Genomic DNA, 13,031 nt, shown 5'->3' with positions numbered 1-13,031 from the left:
TTTTGCAGACATTTATAAAGGAGTGAAATATAAGTGATGCAGAAAATGTCACCAGTGTATTGCTTTCAAGCAAAGACACCCCCCTCATTCCCCCAGATCAGCCAATGAGATGCTAGATACAGCTTTTATATTTTTAGGCCCCATTTACTGCTCATCAGCAAAGGACAAGCTTTCCATTAGCAGAATACGTCGTGCACATGCTAAATGACAGACTGTGGGCGGTCAGCACAGACATTTATTCGGTATGCTTTTTACACGCATCTTTATAAGCAAAATAAAACACATATACAAATACAGGAACAAGCGTCGTCCAACGTAACTGGCACTAGTGTTAAAAGCGGATTAAACAGGTCACTGGAATCATCATATTGGACTGCAGCACACGGCATCACTTCTGAGAAGCACTCCGGCTCAATCATTAGCACCTTCTCGGCAACACTTACAGAGACCGGAACGTCAACTTTTTTTTTATTATTATATTTTTTTTTAATACCAACAACTGTTTTGCATTGTCAAAGTGAAACACATTGCACGGATTAACAGTAAAATGTTCGAGGACCACCTTCTGGACTCGCAGACTTTCACTCCTTCCTTTTTGTATGATAAAAGTAGAAAACTAGATCACAGCCATGTTCCACATCCGACCCCTTGTAGGTGTGCAGCTCCTGCACTGTGCTTTATTTGCGATTGTAGATGTCTATATACGGTACATATTTCCTCTAAAGCCTGAGTGCGTCTTTGGTAGGTGAATACATTTGTATTAATGACAGACATTAATAATCGATCTACCACCGTCAGTGGCCTGGAGGGCATAGTCTAGTTCTCAGGTGGCCGTAGAGGACTAAGCAGAATAATAAAAATAAAATAAAAAAAACTAGCAACATTTAGTACAAATTTTCATGACCAGGCACTTAAAACCCAGTCTTTGCTGAAGGCACCAAAACATGAGAGGATGGTCTGCTCCCAAGAAGATGACAGGTGACACTGCCCTCTGCGATAAGTTGAACTGGTGATAGACTCCATTTTGGATTTAAACACCAGTGATGTCGAATATGCGGACAAATTTAGTATTCTTTCTGACTTTCTGTGCAAAAAGATAAAATAAACATTTAAAAATTTCTGCTCCAGCATGACTTTAACTCTTGCAAACTGACTTGCTAACTTAAACACTTCACACATTCCTCCAGATTTTGGAATGAAGTTACTTAGCGATTTTAATTATGACCCTGTTACAGTAACACGGACAGCTGCGTCTTCACAGAACGTCGTGTGGCCGCCTTTGCAGTGCGCGCAAGCCTCCTGTAGTATCAGGTATGGCAGATAACCTGTTCAATTAGGCATCCTGTGACCTTCCAGGTGACCCGCAACCCACACCAAGGTGTGGTCACAAGCTTTCAAACAATGGATTTTTTTTTTAAATCAATGGTACGTAGCAGTGGAAGGACTGCCGTTCTATTTAGTACGGTTTCCACCATTTTGCAAAGCTTTCCATGTGAGCAGAACTGGTTAGTGGTAGAAAGTAGTATTGCAGCAATAAGAGGCCTAGATGTCCGTCTGGATTGTACAGTTCCCTTCTGTTTTTGGATCATTCTCGGGGTCCGTCTTCTCCCCTGGGCTGGGTAAGCCCTGACTGGCCCCCTCCTCCGCTATATAGCTCAGCTGAGGGACATCTGTGCAAGGAACAGGGATGCTAACCATTGGGACACCACCAGGCTGAGGAGAATTTTCTAGACGGTCGTTTTCCACTTCGGGGAGTGGGCTGACCGTAACAAAGCGAGTGTGATACTCATTGGAACCGTGGCTGCAGGAGGTTTTCATGCTCTCCATATCGGAGCAGCTAAATTCTGAGAAATGACTAGAATGAGAGTCTGCCACTGATGGCAAGCTGTCACTAAGAGAAGGGGAGTCACATTCACTGGAATGAGTACTTTGCTGCTCCAGGAGCTGAGCGTCCATGTCCTCTCTCGTCTCGTTTATCTTGGTGCTACTTTTCTTTCGTAGCTTGCCTTTGCATTTCTTCCCTGCAGTATTGTCTTTGGACCATTTGGTAGCACTGCATTTACTTTCCGTTTGCCCAGCTCCTGAGCTACCCATGCTGCCCCGAGCTGGGGCGCTGCCATCGTCAACACTACTGCTACCACTATGGTGCCTGAATTTGGCTGGTTTAGACTCGATGTCCACTTGAACTTCCATGCTGTTACCTTCCCTGAAAAATAAGAATTACGCATAAGAAAACAGTGTTTAAAAATATATATTATATTTTTATTCCAAATTTTAGTATTAACTATGTTGGTGCCCATGGACAAGCTGGCAAAATGCATGATTCTTAACTGTATTAAACAACTTGTGATGTCTCAAAAATTTTGGCACAAATTACGGCAATGCCGACTTTATATGTCCGGTATATTAACAAGGAGAAGAATAGGCATTTCTATCATAGGGCTGGCTGTGTGTGTTCTGCAAAATGTGGAACACACATGCAGATGCACAATTTGTGGACCACAAAACACTTACGGTTGTGTGAGAGAACCCTAAATCTAAAATCAATAGACATAATGTAATGACCCGTACCTGTCCAGTGGGATGTAGGAATTCAGGATGGAGCCAGCCATGGCTTTGGTACTTGCGTTGTCACTGACCGTTCCTAGGCTCACAGTGCCTGATTCTCCACTCAGGCTGTATCTCTCCTTCTGTATGTCTGCTTGGACTTCCAGCCTGTGGACATTAAGAGAGGACAACCCGTTAGGCAGAGGCCTCTATGTCATATCTTGGAATAATCAATAACCAAGGAACCTTGTTTTTAGGTCTGCTTCAGACGGCAGCAATATCTTAAACTCAGAATAACGTCAGTTCTAAGGAACCACACTATAAAACCTTATGGCGATCTAAGATAAGTTCATTCAAACCATGGAATCCGGGTCCTATGACCATAACATGGATGCTAACAAGTGGACACATTACAGATGCCTTAGTCTGGTGAAGGTGCATAATACAGGTAGTACATTAAAAGTAGTAAAAGGAATTAAAGGAGGACCAAACACAGAAAATTCCTCACTTCTGCTTTCCCTTGGTCATATTCCGTCTCGTATTATAATTAGAAATATTATGTATGATTAAAACGGATAAATCTATAGATCCGCTCCCTGTGTCCCAAGAGCATTGCCATGTTCCTCCTCCTCCTGTGACAAGCTGTAAGAAGTGGCTGCAGCAGAAGCCTCCCTGCTGTGACCTGTCTGAGATAGGACTAAAGAAATAAAGGCCTGCCCCATCCATAGATGGAACTGATCAGCAGATTAACCCTTTATTCTCTGCTGACTGTGTGCGCCAGGTCCATGCAAAAAGTGCGACAGACTGACAAACCGCGAGGACAACTATATGGCTTGTTCTTGTTTAACATTCATTTCTAGGTTTAGTATTCCTTTGAAATGGGTCACCGCCCTAAGACACCTTTCTTCATACTAAGCCCAAAGTTTCCAACAGAACCACTGACTTATAACCTAAAAACACAACTCCTAGTGATTTTACAGAAACACCGAGAGGTCGTCTCATACGGTCCACATCCCAGTAAACAGCTGTGGGGGGAACAGCCAGACATTTCCTCTATAGCAGGTAACCCCCGATCTATACAATATATATGCTCTAATATAAGGCAGATAGATAGGGTTTTGCCTTTAACGATATAAAAATACATTGAACACATCGTGGGATCCATGGCCTGATTTAGCTGGGTTCTGCTGAGGTACTCAGGTACCCAGTAATATAAGAGCTGCTTCCATCTGCGGCCCTATCGCTCCTATTTATATGAAATCTTAAAAATAAAGCAACTTTGCAAAATCCTGGTTACTGTAGACAGTTCCTACGCAGACCCGTGGGTCTCAATGGTTACCACTAACCCGATGTATTCTGATCTACAGTGATAGGTTAGAAGGAGATGATTGCCTGATAATGAGAATTCTTTTTGCAACAGAGTTCCTCTTTATGCAACTGCTAAGACATCACAAAGAAAAGCAAACTCTCATTGCTGGTAACCAAGCTCTTCAGAGTCGGTAACTAACTGCTAATTGAGGTTCCTAGAAACTGGATGGGAGTTTTAAGAAATAAGGAAAGAGCAAAGAGCTCAGATTCCTTTCTGAGAAGTGATGTTCTCAGGGAACCACCTTCATGTTTTGCCACCAGAACAGGACCAGTGTAGCTTTAAGAGAGCTCTGGTTTCCATTTGTGGCATTTCTACTGCATTCGACCACCACAACCTTGCCTGAAATTTAGTACCGTTAAGGCTACATGTGCTCCCCGTGGCTGTATTGTGGCCCGCATACAGCGTGTCCGCAATACACGGGCACCGGCCATGTGCATTCCGCATCACGGATCGCAGACCTATTCACTTGAATGGGTCCACAATCAAGGAGATGCTGAACAGAGGCACGGATCGGAACCCCACGGAAGCACTACAGAGTGCTTCCGTGGCGTTTCTGGTCGTGCCTCCGAACCGCAAAAAAGTAGCGCATGCACTATTTTGCAGTGCAGACTGTCTGATGCGGATTGCAGACCCCAATTTATGGGTCCGTGATCCGCATGCGGCTGCCCCACGGTCTGTGCCCGTGCATGTAGCCTAACTGGCTAACAAATGGTCTGGCGCTTGCTTACCACGAAATACTACTCAAGAATCTGGAATCACACAAGACCAGAACTGAGCTGAGACAACCAATTAGTACAGCAATTTCTAGTCTATGATAGGTTCACACCCATTTCACCGGGTTAGGCTCTGTATATATGACGTCTGAACCTGCCAACGGGCAAATACACCAGAGACATATGCCCAACGTGACAGATGCCATGCTGCACGCTTTCCTTTACAGTACAAAACAAAAACAGCTGATCCATGCAGATGAGATGGAGCTCAAAAAGGTCAGTCGGCCTCCATCTGGCGAAGAAAAGGCCTATGGAAACATTGAGACACCAACAGAAAACTGGGCAGTGTTGTACGCCATACACTGAGAGTGCCCAGGGTTCTGTGCGATGCAGCTGTATGCCATATTCACCCTCAGAGTTAAAGGCGTTGTCTTCTAATATGGATATAATAGAAAGGGAAGGGTTCCCTGCTCAAGACTCCCACTATTTGCCATAACGGAGAGATGCTGTAGAAGACCAGCACATCCATGCATAATACCAACCCCCTGTGATACCTGGGAGCCTCACCGATCAGCTGCCAGACTGCTTTGCTCTGGTTATTGCCACGGCCTCCTTGCAGCTCACCAAGTACAGCGCCATACATTGTATAGTGTTTGTGCCTGGTATTGCAGCCTAGAGCCATTCACGTGAACGGGACTGAGCTGTGCATAGGCCACGTGACTGATGACTGATGTCACTGGCCTAGGAAGAGGCTGCAGCACTCAACGGAGCACAGTGGCCTCCTCAAACAGCAGATCAGCAGGGGTGCTGAGAATTAGATCCCCGCTGATCTGGTATCGATTGCTGATCCAGAAGATAGGTCATCGATATCTCAATCTTGGTAAACCCCATTAATGTTTCTATGGAAAAATTGTTTTGCAATATGTCCTCCAATAGAACTTGTCACATCGGAGGCACAAGGAGACCCAGAGAACTATACAGTGAAAATAACTCCGGAACCAGCAGAAATTAGCTGTTGCAAATGCCTCTAGATACTTAGGCAGCTGTATTCTGCAGGATTTACATGGAGAGAAGTTGCAGAGAATGGGATTTGCATTAGTGCTTGTTCTTTTATTGAGCTCTTTACCATCACCGTCTCTTTCCCCGCAGGCACCGCTCTATCTCGTGTCAGTCGGGTTTTTGTACTTTTTCATATTATGTATTTAAAGGGTTTTTTCAGGACTTTGATATTGTTGCCCTATTCCCTACAACAGGCCATCAATATGAGATAGGTGGAGGTCCGACTCCTGGTACCCCCACCTATCAGCTGATTGAAGGGCTGTGATTCTCTGGCCAGGCACGGCACTGTGTAGCGGCTGTGCCTGGTACTATATAGAGCATAGCTGGCCAATTCCAAGACTGATCAGCAATACAGGGCACAGCCACGGCAAATGTATGGCACATGAGTAGCACTGACCAGAGAGCTGCAGCCCTTTCAATCAGCTGATCCGTGGGGCTGCCGGACACTCATATTCCCACCAATCTGATACTGGCAGGCTATCCTAAGGTAATCACTCGCTAGGCTTATACTGTGGAAGTGCATCCATTATTTATAGGGCACTATGCTTACCATCTGCCTCCAGGATCATGTAGATAAAAGGGTCTTGTAGGATTTGGAGAGCGAGTGGTCTTTATCCTGTAGTTGTGCATGGACATCCAGAAGACCCCAGCAGTGAATGACCTGTCTGCTTGCTGTCAGTGAAACCAGAGGAAGTACAGGGGGATGCCAGCTTTTAGCGGTAACCTCAGGGCAATACGGCCGCAAATGTGTAATGGCACCCTCTGAATGGACTTCTTACACCTTGATGATAATTTTATAAAGACAGTGCAGATGTTAGCCACCAGCATAAACCGGTGGGGTGGTAGCAGGTAACTTCACCAAACTAATGAGAATGAACCCATCGGTTGTCCATCTGATCATCTGCGTACTCGCCCTGTTCACACTACAGTGATTTTCTTGCTAACGGCTCTTATGCCAAGTAATAAAAAGCTCATGCAAAGGTCTAGAATCAGTCAAGAAGTATTTTATTTGACGTTCCTCAGGCGGACATTTTAATCAGCAGGTGGTGATATTTACCTATTGAAACAATTGACCATGGCGCTTCCAGAAAGGCTGCCAGTAATACTAGCCCCTGCTAATGCCATGGTGCTGGCTGTTTCACTCAGGTTATCCCGGATGGCGCCAATTCTATCCATGTGACTTCCACTGGCGCTCAAGCTGCCGGTCATTCCTCCTACGCTTCCTTCCCCGATACTGGGGTTGTGACGAGCTTCTGCTACGGATGTGGCGTCTAAACAAAACAAGACAAAATGGTGGGGTAATACAAAGAATGGCGAATTGTCACAGGCTGGCATCTGATGCCCGCTCTGCCACAACAACACAAGCATGTAATATGTGTACGGTAGAGAGGTTGTGCAAACCGAAAAGATCAGAGGGTGTGGCGCTATGAAGACCAGAGATCCAATCTGGCTTGCCTAATGAACGGCAACACCAGTCTCTGCCAAAGTACACGGAGAGCAGGAAGTTACAAGGGGAAATGTCAAAACATTTTCCTAAGATGCGGCATAAACAGGATGAAAACCTGAGGGCCTGTGCTGGGCACTTCTGTAGCCTTCTCAGGAAATAAAACATAGGAGGCAGGTAAAATACACTGCACAAACCAGCACCCACTGTGATCCGCTCGCTACGTGGGACGCCAGGGTCGGCCCATCAGATACCTCATTGCCTGCCACTTTATCTGCATCCAGTACGTTTCATCAGGGGGCACAGGCCCATTGTGAAAAAAATTTAACGGGTGTGTGTCATAAAGTAAAGTGGGTATAAGCATGGTGGGCACTTTTAGTAATCATTTTCTAGTACACAAGAAGTGGCTCTTAGAGACGGCTGAGTGACAAGGATCTCCTGTATCCAGTCAAAGATGCAGGAGATCATGGAGCACCACGTATTTCCAGAATGGTTCTCTGTATAAAGAGATAAGACCCCCTTTGGTACTGCTCAGAGATTTCAGTGATTGGAAACCTGGCACAGCACAATAGAGGAGCTGTCGGACTGTCCCCTCTCCTGCAAGTCTGGAGCATCTCTTCTTAGGGCTCTGTTTTTCGATTCCGGTATTACTCCTACTAGAAGTTATGAATGAATTGCTAGCAGTTTGCAATGAAAATCCAGATGGGCATTACCAGTTGAGGGAGTGTCACTGCACAGCCTGACACCGGTAGCACTGATTAGATACCGTCAGACTGTGCAGGGACAACCCCCAAATGGTGACACCCATTTGGCCCTTTCTTTAAAAACTGCTAGCAATTCATTCAATACCTTCTAGCAGGAATAATAAAGGAAGTGTACAACATAGAATCAAAAGTTACTAAAAGAGACTTGTAAGGAGTTAATAATGAAATGCTTAGTGATATCAAGTGTGCTTTCCTTAGGAAATTGTGCATTTGCATTCGCTCTATGTAGGGGCAAAGGGGCTGTATCTCTTAATATCGAACACTTATCTTCTCAACCATTACTGTTCACAAGGGACTACAGGCCTTTATCTATTACATCTAACTGTAATGAAGTGCACTGAATGATGGGTGTAACACGTCACTGTCCTCGGCCGGTGCAAAAGCATCCCTGGCCAAATGTGACATAGAATACTATCTGTTACGCTGCGCAGAGACTCTTGGCTCGTTCTGGTCAGGAAATATTCTTCTGACGAGTAGTTTGGATCTTAATCTTTCCTTATAAGGGAGGAGACGAGCACAGAGTCTGCACACGGCAATGCGACAGCAGCATTCAACAGCAGGGGGAAGCACTGAACCATCAAACAGGCAATTATCATTTTTAACCCCTATCAATCACATACAGAACAGGGTTAAAGGGGTTATCCGAGGCTGGAAATGCCCATCCATACGCTCGGGTCCTCACACTATTTCTACTTACCCGACTCCCTGCACCGCTCCTGGTCCCCGTGCGCGGATGGAAACATCCGGTGTCGGTGGGGAGCAGCCAATAGCAGGACGAGCCTCCTTAATGTCACCCACGATGTTAGGGAGGCTCATCCCCATCACCGTATGTTTTCATCCTCGCACAGGGGGAAGCAGCGGCGGCCGTGCGGTGACCAGGAGCAGTGCGGGGAGCCGTTTCTTTCAATCTTTTGTTTTATTTTCTAATTGTAGATTTTTATTCTATTTCCTGTACAGGATTGGGGGCATCTTGCCTGAGTTGCTATTAACAGCATTTGGAGAAATGCTTTATAGCAGCTACATGGACCATAGGAAACTTTCCAGAGAGAATTTTTTTCTATATTTCTGCATAAATTTGATCTTACACTACATCAGATTTTCTCAAGTCCTAAAAGTAGATAAAGATAAGCAAATCAAAACAAATGAGTCAAAAACATCAGACTTGGTCATTTATGTACAAGGAGGAATTGATCCAGCATCTCACATCTGTGATTGGCAAAAGTATGTGACCCTTTAGGATTAGAAGGCAATCTGATGGTGAAATTAGAGTCAGGAGTTTTCAGTCAATAGGATGACAATCAGGTGTGAGGGGGCGACCCGTTTTATTTAAAGAACAGGAATCTATCAAAGTCTGATCTTCATAACACGTTTGTGGAAGTGTAAAAAAAAGGAAAAAAAAAGAAAAAAGAATTCTGAGAACCTCAGAAGAAGAGTTATTGATGCTCATAAGTCTGGAAAAGGTTATAAAACCAGTTTGGACTCCACCAATACAGAGCTAGATTGTGTACAAATGGAGGAAAATGAACACTATTGTTATCCTCCCCAAGAGTGGTTGAAGAACAAAGATCATGCCAAGAGCAAGGGGTGTAATAGTCTATGAGGTAAAAAAGGAATCCAAGGCAACCACTAAGCAATTAAAGTCTTCTCACATTAGCTAAAGTTAAGGTTCATGAGTCCAACATCAGGAGGCCACATAACTATGGTATACATGCCACTGATGCCAGGGTTACATGGAGAATGCAGCTGTTCGCCAAAAAGAACACTGCTGCCCGTCTGCAGTTTGCTAAGGATCGGCAGACATGCCAGAAGGCTATTGGAACAGTGATTTTTGTGGACAGATAGAACTTTTTGGTTTCAAGGAGAAATGTTATATTTGGAGGAACACACTGCATTCCAATATAAAACCTCATCTTATAAAATCAACAGAAATCTTGTGGAAGGACCTGATGTGAGCAGCGAGATGTGAGGAAACCCGGCAGCAGAACAGATTAAGCTGTTTTGCACGGAGGAATGGGCTAAAATCCCTCAAAGCTGATGTGCAGCACTAACCAATACATTCCAGAAAGGGGTTGACACCAGATACTGAAAGCAAAGGTTCACATACTTTTTCCACTCACAGACATTTGATCATATTCTGCAATGAATAAATGACCGAGTGTATAATATTTTATTTATTTGTTTGATTATCTACATTTAGGACTTGAAAATCGGATGCCGTTTTAGGTGAAATTTATGCAGAAACAGACAATTCTGAAGGGGTCACAAACTTTCAAGCACCATTTTATATAGAAGTATTTTCTAGACTTTGTTACCTGTGCAAGGAATGGGAGTAGATAAGCTGTGAATGCAGGACCCTGTGTTATCTATAGACAGGTATTACATGCAATTGCAATCCTGCCTGCAATACTTAGGAGATGACTGCTGAAAAGTGATCTCTACCGAATAGGAAGTGTCAGACTATTTCAGGCTCAGTGGCCAGAATGAAGCCTTTTTGTTAAATCGAGCAATTAAACGATCGACAGCGACATTGAAGATTTAAAAAAAAAAAAATAAATAGTTAAAAACTCTTTAAAGAATAAATACACCAAAAAAATGATATTTAAACAATGTCATTTTCTGATGACACATTCCTATTAAAGTTTGTGAGTAATGTGTATTATATCTGTATATGTGTATACATTTTTATGTGAAAAATACCCCAAATGGTTTCTGCTCTCTCCTGCAGCAGGTTAGGATGGTTTTTGGTGTGGTATTAAATTTATATTTTTGTTGTCATTATTTTTTAGGGGGTGAGCGACTTGCACTTTGGATCCCAGATCCAAAGTCGATTCGTTCTCAACTCCATTTAAATGCTGTACGGAGACCTGTCTCCATACACCATTAAAATGTATGGGCTGCGCAGAGGCACAATTTGGTGAAGAACTTCGGCCTTCGGTACTATGACTTTAAAAACATTTTAAAACAGGACTCCAAAATCAGCTACGGTATAGAAGTACCGCCAGTACTAAAGGTTATTCACCGAAGTCTTGCGAGACTTCAGACTTAACGAATTCTGCTTCCGTGCAGGCGCATACATTTTAATGCTGTACGCAGACAGGTTGAAGTTGGGGAACGAATCTTGGATCCAAAGCGTGGTTCGCTCATCCCTAGTCGTTATCTCTGGAGTTATTTTTATTCTGAATAAACAAAAATAAATTGTGACCTATTAAAGTGGTTTTCCTACAAAAATGACTTATTCCTATCCACAGGACAGGAGATAAGTGTCTGATCAGTGGGAACGCTGGGACCCCCCTGATCACAAGAGCACAGGTCCCGCTACCCCGTATGAGTGGAGCAGCAAGTTGCACTTGTGTGCCGCTTCTCCATTCATGCTCTATGTGAGAGTACAGCGCTCTGTTATCTCTGGAAGTCCTATGAAGCTGAAAGGAGAGGCAGGGAAATGCTTGACTGCCACTCCACTCAAATGGAGTCCCTATTCTCAAGGGCCAACCTCTGCTGATATGAGAATGTGTGTTTTGTGGGAAAATCCCTTTAAATCTAAATGTAGTCACCCATTATTCAAATGAACCCCTGTAACTTATGTTTTTAAAGGGAAGGGAAAGAAAAATATCTTGGGACACAAATGGGGGAGCTTCCGCTGACAACAGAAGACCACCAATCGCTCGTTCCTGCCCCCGTTCCAAACCCTGAGGCAGATTTCTGACTGAAGTTCACTATAAGGGGAGTCATCTACGGAGCGTCGCCCGGTTCTCACCTGCTGCAGTATTCACTCCGCCAACATTGATATCATTCTCGTCATCAAATTCAATTCGGACACCTTTCCCATTACCGGCTGACACACCGCAGCCTCCGCTTCGGCATAGTGATATTGGGACTACTCCATAGACATACGCCAACATAATAGGGACTCCGATGCCTGCAAAACAACATGGACACATAACATTACAGGGGAGAAATGCAGGCAATCAAAGGCTTAAAAAACAAGCGCCACAGCACAAGACACTTTAATAGGGAAATATATAGGACATTTGGAGAAATTGCATTGTAAGCAGCTGCCTTACACCAATCTATTACATGACAGGTAATACAGGAAAGCAGTAGAGCATGTCACATCTTACTACATCAGCAAAGTGTAGGTGCATTATGCAGCAGCGTATAATACATTGGCTGTTCTATCTCAGCTCCTCTGCTCAGACACACTAATGTGAATTCCTGCTCCCCATTATTAGCTTAAAAGGCTATGGACACCTATGGGGCAATTTTTTATGATTGGGTTTATTTATCTTGGGCTCAAAGGCATTTTTTTCAGATGGTCTTTAGTAAAACAATTGTTTTGTCATATTTGAGGGGTTAAAAATCAGTCTGTTTTTAGAGAATCACTTCTCAGTCCTGTCAGGCTAATTTGAAACCTTATCTCTAATCTCCTAACCTCATAATCTTTCTTTACAGCTAAACTCTTATCAAACTAATAAGAATTTGGCTTAAATGAGTGTTTGAGATCAGGAGATCAGCAATAAGAGGTACACATGAGCAGTCAGCTGACGGGACTGAAAAGTGATACTCTAAAAACACTGATTTTTAACCCCTCAAATATGACAAAAAAATGTGTCTGTTTTTAGAGTATCACTTTCAGTCCCGTCAGCTGACTGCTCATGTGTAGCTCTTATTGCTGATCTCCTGATCTCAAATACTCATTTAAGCCAAATTCTTATTAGTTTGATAAGAGTTTAGCTGTAAAGAATGATTAGGAGATTAGAGATAAGGTTTCAAATGAGCCTGATGGGACTGAGAAGTGATGCTCTAAAAATAGACAGATTTTTAACCCCTGTATCTAAAAAAAAATTTTTTTAGCCCACTTAGTAAAATGCAGTCAAAAGTGTCCATAGCCTTTAAAGGGTTTTTCCAGTACTTACCTAATGATGAGCTATCCTTATAAGATCAGAGGGGGAGGGGAGCTGGTGGTCAGTAGTCAGACTCCCGACACCCCGTTGTCCATCAGCAGTTTTTAAAAGCTGCGGCACCAGAACTAGAGAGCTCGGTACACTGTGTAGAGGCCATGCCTGGGGGCTGCACAGCTGCTCCAAACCAATGCAATAGGAGCAATGCTGCACTACCGCCGACCTGATACTGATGAC

General features: G+C 43.8%; 1 protein-coding gene across 2 annotated transcripts in view; it reads right to left on the bottom strand.

Annotated features, from left to right (window-relative positions):
• Window positions 1-217: 217 nt before the first annotated feature.
• The window catches only part of RNF19A (ring finger protein 19A, RBR E3 ubiquitin protein ligase), an 87,392-nt gene continuing 74,578 nt past the window's right edge, over window positions 218-13,031 (bottom strand). For both annotated transcript variants that reach the window (XM_044292982.1, XM_044292983.1), the window contains exons 7-10: window positions 11,651-11,812; window positions 6,746-6,959; window positions 2,572-2,715; window positions 218-2,206 (exon numbers count right to left, since the gene is read on the bottom strand). In XM_044292982.1, the coding sequence (XP_044148917.1) occupies window positions 1,543-2,206; window positions 2,572-2,715; window positions 6,746-6,959; window positions 11,651-11,812 (1,184 nt within the window). In that variant the 3' untranslated portion in view covers window positions 218-1,542. The remainder of the gene's footprint in view (window positions 2,207-2,571; window positions 2,716-6,745; window positions 6,960-11,650; window positions 11,813-13,031) is intronic.

This window comes from Bufo gargarizans, chromosome 5, assembly GCF_014858855.1.
Source record: "Bufo gargarizans isolate SCDJY-AF-19 chromosome 5, ASM1485885v1, whole genome shotgun sequence".
Taxonomy (NCBI): Eukaryota; Metazoa; Chordata; class Amphibia; order Anura; family Bufonidae; genus Bufo; species Bufo gargarizans.
This window is presented reverse-complemented; position numbering and strand designations above follow the sequence as displayed.